This window comes from Typopeltis vanoorti, chromosome 9, assembly GCF_054136105.1.
Source record: "Typopeltis vanoorti isolate ZY-2024b chromosome 9, IOZ_Tvanoo_1.0, whole genome shotgun sequence".
Taxonomy (NCBI): Eukaryota; Metazoa; Arthropoda; class Arachnida; order Uropygi; family Thelyphonidae; genus Typopeltis; species Typopeltis vanoorti.
The window spans coordinates 49,644,290-49,663,337 of record NC_143557.1 but is presented as its reverse complement, the minus strand read 5'-3'; the positions used below and the strand labels follow the sequence as shown (position 1 = coordinate 49,663,337).

The window sequence follows — 19,048 nt, the reverse complement described above, 5'->3', positions numbered from 1 at the left end:
TTTTCTCCCCCCCCCCCCCATCCAAACTATATTTCCTCCTGATATTTCAGTCATGTTTCAGTTCACCATGAACTTGGGCTATTTCATTTGGGAAGGAAAATTCTACAAACAAATGGAGGGGATGGCCATGATTCTCCCCCTTGCCCAGCTTCTTCCTGGAGACCTAAATCATGGATCTAAATAGTTAACACCCAGGATCTAGTTTACCTTAGAAAAGAAAAACAACAATCTCCTTTCCTAGACAGTCTGATTACATGCCAGCCTGATGGATCTCTGGCATTCTCCATTTACAAAAACTACATATACTGGTAGATACATTCATTAGCAATCAATCCCCCCCCCCCCAACAATATGGTATTATAAAAGCCCTATATAACAGGGCAAAATTAATCAGTTCTGATTTCAGTGCCCTAACTATTGCTATCAGACCATATTCTCAACACTTTCTTAGCCAATAGCTACTACAATCCTCAAAAAATATTAAAACCTTATAACTGCAATCCCTGCTCCTCTCCTTCATAGAAGATATTACACAAATCTATCACCATTCCATATGTCTGGGGCACATCTGAAAAATTAGCAAAAATCTTAAGGAAATACATCCTTACAACCATTTACAGACTACATAAAAATAACATCTGTTATCTGCTCCACCAAATAATTCTGGTGGAAATAGTTCTTGTAATAGTCCTGTAGTTTCTATTCAAGCTGTGGTGTTGAACAAGTTGAAGATGTCCAGGGTGGTTAGTAGATCAGAAGGGTCTATTATGATGTTTTTTTTTTTTTTCACTGTAGAAAGTTCAAGTTAGTGAGGCGATTTTATCAGATTAGCACAGAGGTGATTAAAAGAGTAGAAGGTGAGAGGGAAAGAACCAGAGACCATCCCTGGAATTTGTGTCAGGGTGTGGTGAAGAAGTTTGAGGAGTAGATTTTTTTACATGAAGAATTATGGATGAATGGAATACATTACCAGAATATGCTGTGAATGCAGAGAGTGTTAAGGATTTTACAATTCATTATAATAAATATGGTGTCAGTTGAGTGAATCTCCCGCAGTGAATTGGTTAACTTCATGGAGGATCTAATAATAATAATATAATTTTTTTTTCTAATAAATAAGGTCTCCTTCTTCCTCCAAAACTTCCTATTCATACTGAAAAAAAAAAACTGGGGATATACAAGGTCATCTTTTCATGTGGAATCTGTTGCTTTTGGAATGAATACATGTCAGAATATATCCGAGACATTCAGAAGAAAGAAAACATAAATCAGGATTAGTAGCTCATGGACATCCCTGATGTATCTGTGGCATGTCAGAGATGCAGAGAAAAATCAAATATAAATCAGTAAGCAGCATATAACAGCGCTAAAGTGTTATAAAAGTGCACAGAAATAACTTACATTGGTTACAGTTTCTGTGTCAGAGTATTCAACGAGTCATTGGAAATGATAAAAACACTAATGAATGTAAGAAGAAACAAGGAATGACCCTGAATCAGGTTTGGCTGTCTATTATCAAAAACCTCACAAATATAAATCTCAGACTTCTACGAAATGCAAGTAGTCATCATAATACAGAGTGAATTGCACGTGTGTATGTGTGTGTGTGCACAACACTGTTAGTCTATTTCAAATATTCTGTATCATTGTTATTGTTTATGTCAGTTATTATTATTTTTTTTTTTGTATTTCAGCCTCCTGAAGAAGTGCACTATAATTGCACATAGAACTGGTTAAGATTAACATTTAAATTGCTAACAAACAGTTTTTATATGGTTTAAATAGCTGATGCAAATGTATAAGATGTTCCTATCCACAGATGCCTCCAAATGCTACTAGTTTTTGGAGACATAAATAGTAGAGTAGAAAATGAATCTAAGACAATGATGAGTATATGATAGATTTCTTCCGAGGATGTGAACTAATCATTATTGACACAGTGTTGCAACATAAAATGCTGATAAATTTACATGCAGAAAACATTCATTATTATTATTACAAGAGACCTCCAGTGAGTCAGGGACTCATCAAGAGTTGCCACATATCACTCACACAACGTCTTACCTTTTCTTGAATTCATTCACACTGTCTGTGTTCACCATCTCTAAAGGCAAGCCATTCCATTAATGAGAAAAAAATCTAGCTCTCACTCAAGAATGTATTCATTCTAAATTTCCATGGATGCCTTCTTTTCCGTGCCCTCTATAAAATGAAAAATTCCACCTTTTTTTTATCCTGTATGATTTTCAGAAGTTTGTAGGTCTCTATCATATCATTTCTTTCTCCTATTTTCCAGTGTCTGCTAGTCCACAAATCCTCAATTTCTCTTCATAATCTGCATTCCACAGTCTTGATATCATCTTTAAAACTTCTCATTGCATACTCTCTCAACTGTATCTGCATCACCTCAAACCAGGAACCAGATTTTTGCACATGGTCCAGATGAGATCATATCAAAGCCTTGTAAAGAGCCAAAACGATTTCCTTATTCTTTTTGAGCTGTATTTGCAATCTTTGTTATATGGCCCCTGAACTTCATCTTTCTATCTACTAAAAATCCAAGACCTCCAGCCTGGTTAGTTGCTTCTTGCATAACCTGCCAATATAATACACCATTGGCTATCTCATTACACCAAAGTGCATAACTTTACATTACTTAAAACATTGCTTTTGCATTACTTGACAGAACTGATGCAAGATGAGGAAACCTAGTGGAGGGAAGAGAAAATCCAAAAGGTCTACTTTTGGACCATTGCTTTTGAACTTGTTTTATAATATTGGCAATGGTTTGAATTAGGATATGCAGTTATTTCAAATGATGCAGAGTTGTATCGAACTGCGAGGAATAGAGCAAATGTTGTGGCTTTGCAAGAGTACTTGAATAGAATGTGGGAATGGGAAAGTGAGTTTTGAAAGTGTAAGGTTTTAAAATTTGGGAAGGAAAAATGGGATGTAGGGTATACAGTTGGTTATCTGGATGGATATCTTAGAGAGGGTGAAGGAGAAAAGGAATACATGGGCAATAGTGGATAAGGATCTAAAATATACATTGCATATTGCTTAAATTGCACAATGGATTATGGAATGATGTGGGGAACACTGATGTGAATTAGCTGGAATCAGCTTATTTAAATCATTTTGCAAGCACTGCATGCTAGTTCCATTCCATATTACCCTGGTTATCTTTGCATTGCCAGCAAATAGTTGTATGTTTCCTTTTTAAAACTTTCACAGTGATATTCATCTAAAGATTGAATAACAGTGAACCAATTACTGATCCCTGGAATACACCACTGGTCACCATAAATCTTGCAGACTCAAAAACCCCCATACACTACTTTTTTTGATATCTGTTACTCAGTCATCCTATTAGGCAAACTAATAGTTTATAATCCATTCTATTAGTCTCCACCTCATGCAACAGCTTTTCATACTATATTTTGTCAAAAGCTTTAGCAAAATTCAAAATTATCATGGTATATCCCTTGTTAACTCAGCTGTGACATTATTTTAAAATATGGGCAAGTTACTCAAAGATGATCTTCCCTTAGTAAACCCTTGCTGCTCATTGCAAAGTATAAATTCTCTGTCATCCCATTTTTATATGCGATCTCTTATTCCTTTTCCAAAATCTTCACCACCAGTCCAGAGATACTAATATATTGATAGTTTGACACTTATTGCACCATCCTTTTGCAATGGGATTATCATACATTCTTTCCTCTTCACAGGCTCAAATTATATAGCCTGATCAAAGAAACAGCCAGTTCAGCTGAACGTTGTTTTAGCATCTGTGCTGATATCCCATCAGTCCATATTGCCAAATTCTTATTCAATTTATGTTGCAGCTCTATTACTTCCTCATACCTCAGGGTTTCTTCATCCAGTGTAGAAGTAGCATTGAGCTCTATGTTGCATACGGTTCTAGGAAAACTCACCGTAAACATTTTCGGCATAGGAAAATTCAGCGTTGACATTTTCGCCGTTAAACATTTTTGCCATAAGACATTTTGCATTAATTTTTGTAAATAATCAATTTCCATTGATTATTTACAAAAGTAAATAATCAATTATTGATTGATTATTGAAAGATAAAGGGTATTATAAAATCATTAAAAAGGCAAATCTTTATTAAGGTGAATGTCAGTGATACATAACATAATGAAATCATTTAAATGTGCAAATTAAAAGAGATTCTGCATAAATAATTAGCTTTTTGCTGCAGATCGTCAATTTAACAAATCCATCAGTAACATTACTTATTGGAAGAAATGCTAATACTGTTGAAGCATTTAATTTTCGTGTTGAATTCAGCATCTGTTTGATAGTGTAACTTCAAACCAATGACAACAATTTTGCGATAAAGATTTTGTGCCATATGAAATAAACATCCTGTTATAGTTGTTGATGTAAATATGTTAGAAAAATCGTTGATAGTTACTTTCTTGAAGTCAACCATTAATGTTTTGGGATCTAATGATGAACATAAGCCCTTTCAGGCACTGAATAATCTGCTGTAAGTTAATTCTGATTTGCCAGGAAGAAAATTAAAAAGCTGCCATGGAATCCTTAGGGGGTTTCATGCCAGTCCCAAGCTTGGATAAAGGAGGAGGGTCGGTCAGATGAGTGTTGAAAAAAACACAATTGTTATCGGATGCCTATATGATCAACAGCTACAACATGCCTATATGATCAACAGCTACAATCATATCGACTGGATCAACAAGGTTTGCGATACCAATTGAGCGATCCCATATCATACTCATTACTTGGTGGTGATATCTGCTTCAGTTCTTCAGTCATTTTCCGAATGCTATCTAAATGTAGTTTTTTTTTTCCACATAACTCACTACAGCATCTTATTCATCACTGTACAATTTTATGTTTATTCATCAATACTTTGCCTTTTTCATTTTTAACTATGGTCTGTTTTGGTTGCCACCTTCTATTAATGGTTCTAATCATTTTGTACATTTCTCTAGTTTTATACTCTCCATAGTACTGTTCTATATTATTGCATTGGACTTCTAACCATTTCATCTTATCCGGCTGACTGCTTTTTTCACCTCATTACACTTTCATCTATATTGCTCCTCTATTTGTTCTGATGTATCGCTTCTTATCTTCAACATTCTTTTCTCCTGTACTAACTTCAGTATTTCTTGTCTAATCTATGTTTTGATCTTCTTTTCTTCTGGTACTGTTTCTTCAACTGCATCTTCTATCACCTTCATTACTCCTTTCACTCTTAGATTCGAATTTTTTTTCTTTGTCCACACTTTTAATTTTTTTCTCTAACATTATTCTGTACCTTCTTCCTATTTCTTCGTCACTTATTCTTGCTCTCTTTGTTTCTGATGAAGGGGTTAATATTTTCTTTTTAGTTTCAACTTGATGTTTGCAATCACTAAACTATGATTCGAGTCTGTATCCGCTCCTTGAAAAGTTTGACACTGCTCTACTGATGTTATCCATCTCTTTTAATCATAATCATATCAATCATGTTCTTGGTTTTCCAATCATTTGATCACCATGTCAATTTTCTACACTCATTTTGTTGGAATCTTGTGTTTCAGATCATCATCTCATGGTCCACAGCAAATTCTAGCATTTTTTCACCCCGTTCATTTCTTTCTCCGAAACCATATTTTCCCATGACTCTTTCCCAACCATCATTATGTATTCTGACTTTGGCATTCCAATCTCCTTCAATAATTAGTACATCTTGCTTTGGTATTGTTTCTATTGTCTCTGTCAGATATTTGTAAAATAAGTCAATATCTTCATCTGTGCTGTCAGATGTGGGTGCATATATCTGGACTATTGATATATTAAATGGATTTGCTTGAAATCTTGCTGCTGTGATTCATTCATTGACTGGTTTGTAGCCTAAGAGTGCCTTTCTAGCTTTTTTGTTAAGAAGGAAACCAACTCCTGCTTCATGCTTGGTGTCATGCCATGACATATGACTTCGCATCTATTTATCTTTCCTGCTAATGTTCATCGCAACTCCGCCAGACCTAGTATATCACACCGATATCTCTTCATTTCCTCATGAAGTAATTCTAGTTTTTCCTGCCATTCAAAGTTTCTGTACATCCCATGTTCTTACTGATAATAGTTCTGTTTCAGCCTCTGTTTCCTTTCGGTATCCCACTTTCTTCCCCCCCCCCTCGATTGCATCATATAGGCATCAGATAACAATCGTGTTTTTTCTTTATGGTTAGAGCATCAACACTTATCTGACTGACCCTCCTCCTTTATCCAGGCTTGGGACTGGCATGAAACTCCTAAGAATTCCATGCATATATCTGGACTATTGATATAAATGGATTTGCTTGAAATCTTGCTGCTGTGATTCATTCATTGACTGGTTTGTAGCCTAAGAGTGCCTTTCTAGCTTTTTTGTTAAGAAGGAAACCAACTCCTGCTTCATGCTTGGTGTCATGCCATGACATATGACTTCGCATCTATTTATCTTTCCTGCTAATGTTCATCGCAACTCTGCCAGACCTAGTATATCACACCGATATCTCTTCATACCGATATCTCTTCATTTCCTCACGAAGTAATTCTAGTTTTTCCTGCCATTCAAAGTTTCTGTACATCCCATGTTCTTACTGATAATAGTTCTGTTTCAGCCTCTGTTTCCTTTCGGTATCCCACTTTCTTCCCCCCCCTCGATTGCATCATATAGGCATCAGATAACAATCGTGTTTTTTCTTTACGGTTAGAGCATCAACACTTATCTGACTGACCCTCCTCCTTTATCCAGGCTTGGGACTGGCATGAAACTCCTAAGGATTCCATGTCGGCTTTTTGATTTTCTTCCTAGCAAATCAGAATTAACTTACAGCAGATTATTCAGTTCCTTAATGGGCTTATGTTCATCATTAGATCCCGAAACATTAATGGTTGACTTCAAAAAAGTAACTATCAACGATTTTTCTAACATATTTACATCAACAACTATAACAGGTTGTTTATTTCATATGGCACAAAATCTTTATCGCAAAATTGTTGCCATTGGTTTGAAGTTATGCTGTCAGATAGATGCTGAATTCAACATGAAAATTAAATGCTTCAGAGCATTAGCATTTCTTCCAGTAAGCGATATTACTGATGGATTTGTTAAATTGACTATCTGCAGCAAAAAGTTAATTATTTACGCAGAATCTCTTTTAATTTGCACAATTTTTAAATGATTTCATTATGTTATGTATCACTGACATTCACCTTAATAAAGATTTGCCTTTTTAATGATTTTATAATACTTTTATCATCCATTGATTATTTACAAAAATTAATGCAAAATGTCTTACGGCAAAAATGTTTAATGGCGAAAATGGCTACACTGAATTTTCCAATGCCAAAAATGTTTACGGCAAATTTTCCGTTCATGGTTGCATACACCACATTGGTAGCTTTTATCAAAATTGATGCACATTAGCTGAACAATTGCTTATATGTCTGCAATCTCCATACCATCTTCATTCAGAAGTGTTATTTTTTCACATTCATTCTTTTGTGTTGTCTTTAGCTTGCAGAGCCAGTTTCTTTCATACGCTTGCCTAGATCTCTCTACAATAGTTGTCACTCTTCTTGCCTGTGCCATATAATTTTCATTACTAACATCATCCTTATGCACAAAATATTCCTTCTACATCATCTTTTCTTTAAGAATCTCTTGCTTAATAAGATTGCACATCCATTTTACTCCCACCTTGTTTATTCTTGAAACTCTGGGACACATTTTGATATTGCCTCATTGATGTATTTTTTTTTAATACTCCTGATAAATACATTCTGACAGAACCGGTGCTAGGGTCTTTGCTGCCTGCATACACTTTCTATCTAAGCGCCCCTGTAATGATTCGGGCGTGTGTGGTTCTTTTACGATAATAAAAATTTAAATTATTTGAAATTTCTTAAATAAATTTTGACAGAACAGCCACATGTTGGTTTGCTAAATGTAACGAAACAGGGGTGCTGACTAGTCAGGATAATCGTTAAAAACCCGATTATTCAAAAATTTCTCAAAAGTTAAACCAAATTTTGATGAAAGCCACTTTACTTTAATCATTGAATATAATGATACAGGGATTATAGCCTTTTCACCGACCTGAATCGTCGTCAATGTTCGCAAACACGTTAACGACGTGTTCGCGATCTGGCCGCACGGGCGACAAACGCTAAACACATTTCTTAGCCACCTGAACAAACAACATGAACGCATACAATTTACCATCGAAATCGAAAACCAAAATTCGCTCCCGTTCCTAGACACACTAGTCATACGTCTTCCTTCAGGCAGTCTATCCTTCACGGTCTACCGAAAACCGACACACACTGGCCAATACATATATGTTAATTCATACTACCACCCATCACAAAAATATGGAGTCATTAACTCCCTTAAAAACAGAGCTACAACAATTTGCTCTAACCAGCAAGCCCTGAAACAAGAACTAAAAATTATCAGCGACACATTCATAAATAATGGCTATAACAAAAATACCGTTAATAAAATACTCCATAAAACTACAACAAAAATGAATCTAGATTACAGTAAAACCATAGCCATCCCATACATTAAAGGGTTATTGGAAAAAATCAACAGAATCCTACAACATTATAACCTCAATCCCACCCACTAAACTTAAAACCATATTCAACTCCTCTAAGGATCTTCTCCTCCCATTAGCACATCCGGGAGCCTATTGCATCCACTGCACCTGTAACTTACCGTACATGGGTGAAACAGGACGGACAATCCCTATACGCAAGAAAGAACACATTAGACACATTAAATATAACCATTATGGTGAAGCAGGCCTCTCAGACCACGCACTCAACACCTTACACCAAATCAACTGGAAAAGCACCTGCTCTTTACACTGCACAAAAACCTGGTACGAAAGGAAATTTAAGGAAGCCTGTGAAATCCTGATAAACCACCCAAATATCAAAAACAAAGATGGCATGAAAATTCCAAGGATCTGGATGGCACGCATTCAGCCTACCTAATGTATAAGATCCAGCATAAGTCAGGACTCTAGCCAATCATCAGTTAGTATTAGAAACTATTCCATACCAACTGGCTGGAATGTGTATATGATGTTAATATATGTATGTAGATAGATACTTGTTGTTGTGCCCAATGTATTTCTACAACCAACAGATAACACTAATAATAGGACTCTAGCATTGATGTATACGTTTTTTTTTTTTTTTTTTTTTTTTTTTTTTTTTTTTTTTTCACCAGAGGTCAGGCCAACAATTGTTCTAGTGGTTGGTCAGTGTCTTTAACAAACCAGTTTGATTGTAGTGTAGCTTGTTTTCTGTGTATAGTTGTATGCTCCAGAAGATGACCTTGACATAAAGGTCGAAACGTCGAATGTAGATTTTAGTTATATTAAACTAAAGTTTTTATTCAAACACGGTAGTTGTCTTCATAATTTTCAAAAATGCATGGAATAATAATGGTCATTTATTCTGTTTTACTTACATCAGGTGTGCAGTCTAAAATTATGGAATACTATTTAGATTTTCGAATTGAAAATAAAATTATATCCTTGATTGCATTACGAAAAGTTTCCAATATTTCATTTTGATTATCTTTACTCACATAGTGTACTCTATTGTTTCGTTGTAGGGCCCTTTCAACATGAGTTTCCATAACGGGATCAAACTTCGTAAACAGTTCGACTAATTTTAAAAAATTGGCATTATTCCTTTCATATAATTTATCAGATGATCTGCAAAAAGCTAAATTTTGGCTACCAAGGAATTTTATAATTTCATTCAAGCGTTCTAAAACATTCGTCCAATGTTTCTTTTCCATTTCATACATGCTTTGAGTCTGGCAATAAATAGTAGTTTTGTGTTTTAAATTTTTATCAAGTTCCTTCCATTTTAAGAAATTTTTCATGTGAGTTAAACTAGTCTCATGTCTAGTCTGGGGGGGGAATAAAATTCTGTCTATTTTTACTATGGGAGGTTTTTTTAAATGGTTCCATCCTCTTAGTTCAAAGTGGTCTTATGGTCAATTGCAGGGATGACTGTAAAGCAATCCTGGGTAGAGAAGGCCAACTCAAGGTAGTTAACTCAGATAAGGCTAACCATCTGGGTATCAGCCATCTTTTCACTTTAGTTTCAATTGGTCTTTTGGTTGTTCATCTGCATGAGACTGGTGAAAAAGGAAAATCGGTTTTCCTTTTTCACCACTATTTTCAAAGGTAGATAAAACTGAGGCTTTTTCTCTCTTATACTATCCATCTGTCTTTTCTTTCTTCTAATACTATCAGGCTCTCTTGCACCCCCTATGCTAACTACTCTAGGCCTATGATGAGCACTCCTTTAATTTTTCACCTGAATAAAGGTCTAAACTGGTCTGGGTAGTGACCCTTCCCATAATGCATCACATTATACAAACCCAAAAGGATGTTTGCTCATCATTATGCAATACTAAGGCAACTGATGTGGAGTCATTAGTCTCTATATAGAAGTAGCCCAGCATGAAGATACTTCATGTGCAAACTTTGTTTGCTTACACTTGGATAAAGGATTAAACCAAGAATATAATTTCTTGGCATCTTTAATTTATCTTAGGCAGTATGTAAAGGAGGGCATGTGAAGATCAATAGTCTTAATTCCATCGCCTTGTTATCCAGGTCATTTTAGTTTGTCTTTACTGATTGTGTAGTGTTAAAATGTCTGTGATAATGTTAGCTTTAGCTAGCAAAATATCAGCTATCAATAATTAATTTAAGCTAATAAATTATTTGTTTACATTGCAGTGTCCATGTAGTTTTATGTTCCAGAAACTTTGACATGAATATCAACAATCTTAAATCTGATTATTTCATCACAGGAATCATGAAATAATCACCTGGATAGTAGCTGTCCACATATGAAATATGAGGAAAGGATATATATACTGAACTACAAAGGCAATGATTACAAAAAGCTTAGGAGACAGCTTGGAGCTATACATGGAATGAAAAGTGAAGTGTAAAAGAGATAAATGATGGTTGGGCACTGAGATCCTTAAAAACATCAATATGTGAATGTATTTCCAAATGTAAAAGACTGAATAATATAAGTGTCAAATTGGATATAGGGATTACACATGACATCTGGTAGAAGACAAAGTCTCTGTGGAAGCAAAACTGATAGTAATAATCAGTTGCACAAAGAGTATAAATAGCTGGACAGCAAGATGACTCAGTAAGGACAGCAAAATTGCACTACATGAAGAAATTAACAACCTAACCAAGAAAAATTCTACAGTTTCTTTTGATATATTACATTCAATGTGGGAAATGGAAGAAGACTTACTGGTGAGTGAGCAAGAGATATGAGGAGGAGTAAGCCTGATGTCAATAAGACAATACTACTTGATGACATATCACTCATCTTTCCTAAAGATGCTCCCAACCTCACATCCTCTGGCACTTCAAAGGTGCCAAAAGGAATGACATGCAGAACTACTCCTCTTTTCCCATGGTCAGTCTATTGCTTCAACTCATCCACACAGAAATTATCATCATTGGCAAGAAAGCTTTTATCCCCTATCTACTCAGAATACTTATCTGCTTTGCAAGCCCTGGTTTAACAGGAAGTGCATCAGAGCACTTGAAGAAAAAAATTCCTTGAAGAAAAAACGAATCAAGGTGATTCATATATATGTATGCCTGGAGATTAGGATTGCGAATCCTCCATATGTCTACTAGTTGAGCATTGTTGAGACATGTTTTTAACTGTGCATATCCCACTTTTACACTCCTGGGGGTGTCCTCCCATTTTGTTTAATGTGGGGTTTTCAATACAATTTCATTCTCTTGACAATAAATTGGAAATACTGTGGATGTGTAATAAGGTTTATAAATGTTTAGGCTCCATCCAAAGGAACAGTTAGATGAAAATTCTTCATTAATTGCAGCCGTATTTATAAGGTGCCCACTTTTTTAAGTGACCATACCGCCAGAGCTAATCTCAGGTGGTATGGTCACTTAAACAGAATGGGAGAGGAAAAGTTAGCAAAACAAGTGTTCTCCACCAGGTCATCATCATCATCAAATTCCTGCCATGTACCCTCAAGGGGTGTACAGGATATGACAGTACTACATGAAAAAATTACATCATTACTAACTTCCTATCTACAATTTTCCTCCAAATCAGTCTGTTACTTGTCAAGACTCCAACATTATCAGATCTTATATTTCTATCGTCTAAGGCACTTTGTACCGTATCAATCCACCTATATCTTGGTCTTCCTCTGGGTCGTTTTCCTGCCAACCTGGCAGAGAACACTTGTTTTGCTAATCTTTCCTCTCCCATTCTATTTAAGTGACCATACCATCTGAGATTAGCTCTGCTAATGCATTCCTGGATGCTGACAATGTCAAGTTCTTTCCTAATATCCTCATTTTTAATATGATATTGCCATTGATGCCATCTGTTCACGCCTCTAATCTTTCTCAGGACTCTCATATCTGCGGTCTCTAGTCTTTGGTCAAGTGTTTTACTTCTGACCCAGCTCTCAGATCCATAAGTTAAAATTGGTTTGAACACAGTCTTGTATACAGCTAATTTAGTGTTCCGACTAATTTCTTTCTTATTCCATATGAATTTATTCAATTGACTTCCCACGATACCAGCTTTGCTGATTCTGTTGTCTATTTCTATATTTAGTTTACCATCTTCAGTAAAAATTGTGCCTAAGTAGCTGAAATGTTTTACTTGTTCCACAGGTTCTCCATTCACAACGCAGTTGACATTTTCAATGATTCTGCCTATTTTCATTGTCTTTGTCTTTTTATTGCTGACCTTCATACCATATCTATTACAACAGCTATTCAATTTAGTCAGAGAATCTTGCAGACTTGTAGCAGATTTATTTAGAAGTATAACATCATCCGCATAAAGCAAAGAGCTGACATTAACATCTCCAATTTTGATATCAGGTTTAATACCACATTCCTTCATAATGTGATCCATATAGATAATGAATAACAGAGGGGATAATGTACATCCTTGTCTCACACCAGATTTAACATTAAACCATCTTCCTGTACTTCCTTCAATTCTAACTGCTGACTCACAACTCAAATAAAGACTAAGTATTGCTTGATATAATGCCCTATTGACACCATATAACTGCAGCGTATTGAATAGCTTCTCTCTTGGCACCTTGTCATATGCCTTTTCCAAATCGACAAAACTTAAATACAGATCTTTGTTATATTCCCATGCTTTCTCGACTATTTGTCGTAAAGTGAAGATCTGATCATGACAGCCTCTATTTGGCCTGAATCCAGCTTGTTCTTCACCAAGCTTTTCTTCCACAATTCTTCTCAACCGTTTCTCAAGTATACTTGCATAGATCTTGCCAGGAACAATCAGTAGGGAAATACCTCTGTAATTCTCACATTCAGTTTTATTTCCCTTTTTATATATGGGTACTATGAGAGCTCTACTCCAATCATCGGGAATTCGTCCCTCTGTCCAGGCTTTCTGAACTATGCAGTGCAGCCACTGTAAGACTCTTATACCACCATACTTCAGCATTTCTGGTCGAATATCATCTACTCCTGCTGCCTTTCCACATTTCAAGCCTTTGATGGCTTTTTCTACTTCAAGTATGGATGTGTATTCCTGACTGCATGCCTGGTCAGTGTTTTTTATCACTGTGCTGTCATCACTGCTTGTTTCATTTAGCAGTTTTTCAAAGTAATTACTCCATACTTCAAGGATATCTTTTTCTCCTGTTTTCATTTCACCTTTATCATCTCTAATTCCTTTTACAGCACTCTTTCCTCCATTCCTAAGCTCTTCTTCAACAACCTCCAGAATATTTTGCCACCTTCTTGATATTTATTTTCTATATTCTTGCCAAAGTCCTCCCATGACTTTTGTTTAGCTAGTTTTACACACTGTTTAGCTTTCTTACATTTGTCTCTGTATTCTGTAAGAGTAAAAGCTGACTTATTTGCCAGGAACTTTTGATATGCTTTCTTCTTTTCCTTCACTGCCTCTTTAACTTCCTGTGTCCACCAGGGAGTTCTGATTTTTTTATCTTTGCACACAACCTCACCACATGCCTCTCTGGCAGAATCAATCAATGTTTCCTTCAGAGTTTGCCACTGAATCTCCAAGGTTTGATTCCTGTTCTCAAACTCTTTCATTTTCTTTTCAATGATATTTCTGAGGCTAATCTTCTTGAATGGCAGTCAGTCTCAAGTAGAGTAATGTGGGCAAATATGAGAATGGAGAACTGGACAATGAGACTTATTTGTGCCTATGGTCCCACAGAAGGTTCTACTAAGGTAGAAGTGGAGGAATTTTTTGAGGCTTTAGAAAAAGCAACTGACACAATGAAAAAGGAAAAGTTGGTCCTTGTTGGGGATCTAAATAGTAGAGTAGGAAATGATTGTGAGACATACAAAAATATTTTGGGAAAATTTGGAGAAAAGAGCAAAGCTAATAATAATGGCAAATATCTGTTGGATTTTTGCTCAGGACATGGACTGGTTATTACTAACACCATGTTCCAACATAAAAATGTGCACAAATTCACATGGAGAGAAGAGGCTAGGAATAAGAAAAGTCTCATTGACTATGTTATTGTTGATAGTGATGTTTTCTCCCTGGTGCAGGACACCAGAGTGTACAGAGGATTTGAAATTGGAAGTGATCACTATTTAGTCTTGAGCAGGATAAAATTGAATTTCATATTGAAAAGAATAACATGTAAGAAAGTTTTAAAGCGAATAAAAGTTGAGCAGCTCTCAGATGTAAACTGTAGACTAAAATACAGAAATATTATTGAAAAGAAAATGAAAGAGTTTGAGAACAGGAATCAAACCTTGGAGATTCAGTGGCAAACTCTGAAGGAAACATTGATTGATTCTGCCAGAGAGGCATGTGGTGAGGTTTTGTGCAAAGATAAAAAAATCAGAACTCCCTGGTGGACACAGGAAGTTAAAGAGGCAGTGAAGGAAAAGAAGAAAGCATATCAAAAGTTCCTGGCAAATAAGTCAGCTTTTACTCTTACAGAATACAGAGACAAATGTAAGAAAGCTAAACAGTGTGTAAAACTAGCTAAACAAAAGTCATGGGAGGACTTTGGCAAGAATATAGAAAATAAATATCAAGAAGGTGGCAAAATATTCTGGAGGTTGTTGAAGAAGCTTAGGAATGGAGGAAAGAGTGCTGTAAAAGGAATTAGAGATGATAAAGGTGAAATGAAAACAGGAGAAAAAGATATCCTTGAAGTATGGAGTAATTACTTTGAAAAACTGCTAAATGAAACAAGCAGTGATGACAGCACAGTGATAAAAAACACTGACCAGGCATGCAGTCAGGAATACACATCCATACTTGAAGTAGAAAAAGCCATCAAAGGCTTGAAATGTGGAAAGGCAGCAGGAGTAGATGATATTCGACCAGAAATGCTGAAGTATGGTGGTATAAGAGTCTTACAGTGGCTGCACTGCATAGTTCAGAAAGCCTGGAAAGAGGGACGAATTCCCAATGATTGGAGTAGAGCTCTCATAGTACCCATATATAAAAACGGAAATAAAACTGAATGTGAGAATTACAGAGGTATTTCCCTACTGAGTGTTCCTGGCAAGATCTATGCAAGTATACTTGAGAAACGGTTGAGAAGAATTGTGGAAGAAAAGCTTGGTGAAGAACAAGCTGGATTCATGCCAAATAGAGGCTGTCAGGATCAGATCTTCACTTTACGACAAATAGTCGAGAAAGCATGGGAATATAACAAAGATCTGTATTTAAGTTTTGTCGATTTGGAAAAGGCATATGACAAGGTGCCAAGAGAGAAGCTATTCAATACGCTGCAGTTATATGGTGTCAATAGGGCATTATATCAAGCAATACTTAGTCTTTATTTGAGTTGTGAGTCAGCAGTTAGAATTGAAGGAAGTACAGGAAGATGGTTTAATGTTAAATCTGGTGTGAGACAAGGATGTACATTATCCCCTCTGTTATTCATTATCTATATGGATCACATTATGAAGGAATGTGGTATTAAACCTGATATCAAAATTGGAGATGTTAATGTCAGCTCTTTGCTTTATGCGGATGATGTTATACTTCTAAATAAATCCGCTACAAGTCTGCAAGATTCTCTGACTAAATTGAATAGCTGTTGTAATAGATATGGTATGAAGGTCAGCAATAAAAAGACAAAGACAATTGAAATAGGCAGAATCATTGAAAATGTCAACTGTGTTGTGAATGGAGAACCTGTGGAACAAGTAAAACATTTCAGCTACTTAGGCACAATTTTTACTGAAGATGGTAAACTAAATATAGAAATAGACAACAGAATCAGCAAAGCTGGTATCGTGGGAAGTCAATTGAATAAATTCATATGGAATAAGAAAGAAATTAGTCGGAACACTAAATTAGCTGTATACAAGACTGTGTTCAAACCAATTTTAACTTATGGATCTGAGAGCTGGGTCAGAAGTAAAACACTTGACCAAAGACTAGAGACCGCAGATATGAGAGTCCTGAGAAAGATTAGAGGCGTGAACAGATGGCATCAATGGCAATATCATATTAAAAATGAGGATATTAGGAAAGAACTTGACATTGTCAGCATCCAGGATGTGTTAGCAGAGCTAATCTCAGATGGTATGGTCACTTAAATAGAATGGGAGAGGAAAGATTAGCAAAACAAGTGTTCTCTGCCAGGTTGGCAGGAAAACGACCCAGAGGAAGACCAAGATATAGGTGGATTGATACGGTACAAAGTGCCTTAGACGATAGAAATATAAGATCTGATAATGTTGGAGTCTTGACAAGTAACAGACTGATTTGGAGGAAAATTGTAGATAGGAAGTTAGTAATGATGTAATTTTTTCATGTAGTACTGTCATATCCTGTACACCCCTTGAGGGTACATGGCAGGAATTTGATGATGATGATGATGATATTTCTGTATTTTAGTCTACAGTTTACATCTGAGAGCTGCTCAACTTTTATTCACTTTAAAACTTTCTTACATGTTATTCTTTTCAATATGAAATTCAATTTTATCCTGCTCAAGACTAAATAGTGATCACTTCCAATTTCAAATCCTCTGTACACTCTGGTGTCCTGCACCAGGGAGAAAACATCACTATCAACAATAACATAGTCAATGAGACTTTTCTTATTCCTAGCCTCTTCTCTCCATGTGAATTTGTGCACATTTTTATGTTGGAATATGGTGTTAGTAATAACCAGTCCATGTCCTGAGCAGAAATCCAACAGATATTTGCCATTATTATTAGCTTTGCTCTTTTCTCCAAATTTTCCCAAAATATTTTTGTATGTCTGACAATCATTTCCTACTCTGCTATTTAGATCCCCAACAAGGACCAACTTTTCATTTTTCATTGTGTCAGTTGCTTTTTCTAAAGCCTCAAAAAATTCCTCCACTTCTACCTTAGTAGAACCTTCTGTGGGACCATAGGCACAAATAAGTCTCATTGTCCAGTTCCCCATTCTCATATTTGCCCACATTACTCTACTTGAGACTGACTGCCATTCAAGAAGATTAGCCTCGTATTTTGTGTTGAATACTATGGCTACTCCTTCTTTTCCTTGATTGTTATTGCCTGAATATAACATTTTCTATTTATTGCTCAGAAAGATCTCACCAGTTTTGGTCTTTTTTGTTTCAGTCACCCCTATTATGTCGATCTGGTACTTATCTAATTCCTCAGCTAGCTCCATTTCTTTGCCATTCAGGCTTCTTACGTTGATAGTACCGATCTTTAACTCTGGTGATGTTGAGTTGGGGTTTGTTTTCAGATTTGTTCCAGTAGCTGACTTTTCGCTGTTCGCCCTGGTTCCCTGGCGAAAACAACGGGGGCCTTGTTTAACCGGGCGACGCCCCAGCCGGCATGAAATTTTGTCATGTTGTACCATCATTTTTTATTTTGGTTTAACCAATAAGAATACAATTTGGTTGGCTAAATCCCAAATTGCCAGCCCATCCTCGTTCGTTCAGTATCAAAGTAGATACCCAACAGGGTGCACCACGAGAAGGTGAGGATTGGACATTAGGTCAGAAGCCCTGGTCGGTTCTCCGCATTCCTTTAAAGGCTATGTGGAGGTCTCCTCTCAGTTATACAGCTTTGACCCTTAAGCACCCCTCTCCACCAGGTTGGCATGAAAAAGACCCAGAGGAAGACCAAGATATTGGGTGGGGGGGGGGGGGGGTGGGGGGGGGGGGGGGTGGGGGGGGGGGGGGGTGGGGGGGGGGGGGGGTGGGGGGGGGGGGGGGTGGGGGGGGGGGGGGGTGGGGGGGGGGGGGGGTGGGGGGGGGGGGGGGTGGGGGGGGGGGGGGGTGGGGGGGGGGGGGGGTGGGGGGGGGGGGGGGTGGGGGGGGGGGGGGGTGGGGGGGGGGGGGGGTGGGGGGGGGGGGGGGTGGGGGGGGGGGGGGGTGGGGGGGGGGGGGGGTGGGGGGGGGGGGGGGTGGGGGGGGGGGGGGGTGGGGGGGGGGGGGGGTGGGGGGGGGGGGGGGTGGGGGGGGGGGGGGGTGGGGGGGGGGGGGGGTGGGGGGGGGGGGGGGTGGGGGGGGGGGGGGGTGGGGGGGGGGGGGGGTGGGGGGGGGGGGGGGTGGGGGGGGGGGGGGGTGGGGGGGGGGGGGGGTGGGGGGGGGGGGGGGTGGGGGGGGGGGGGGGTGGGGGGGGGGGGGGGTAACTGAGGCTCGGCTATTGCTGTTACCCTCCTACCATGATCAGAGCTTATACCGCTATATTACTCTATCCATACATTTTCTCTACAGATAACGAGGAATATGAAAATAATTATTGTTTTTGATTGAATGTATGACCATTAGGAGATTTGCACGTCTGCTTGTGTGTATTCTTCCTCATAAACTGAGTAGTGTGGTATATTATGAAATTTCTGGATGTGGCCAAATTAATTAACCTTTCTACATTAATATTTGGCTCTTCGTGAACGCTTTGGTTTCCAATGATTTTTATATTATTTCTTCTTTTCCACCATGTTTACAATCAAATCG

At 37.6% G+C, this 19,048-nt stretch overlaps 1 protein-coding gene across 1 annotated transcript in view; it reads left to right on the top strand.

Annotated features, from left to right (window-relative positions):
• Positions 1-1,727, top strand: part of LOC150103027 (transmembrane protein 94-like) — a 78,025-nt gene extending 76,298 nt beyond the window's left edge. The window contains exon 6 of the mRNA XM_090398055.1: positions 1,695-1,727. Within this exon, the coding sequence (XP_090254181.1) occupies positions 1,695-1,727 (33 nt within the window). The remainder of the gene's footprint in view (positions 1-1,694) is intronic.
• The last annotated feature ends 17,321 nt before the right edge of the window (positions 1,728-19,048 follow it).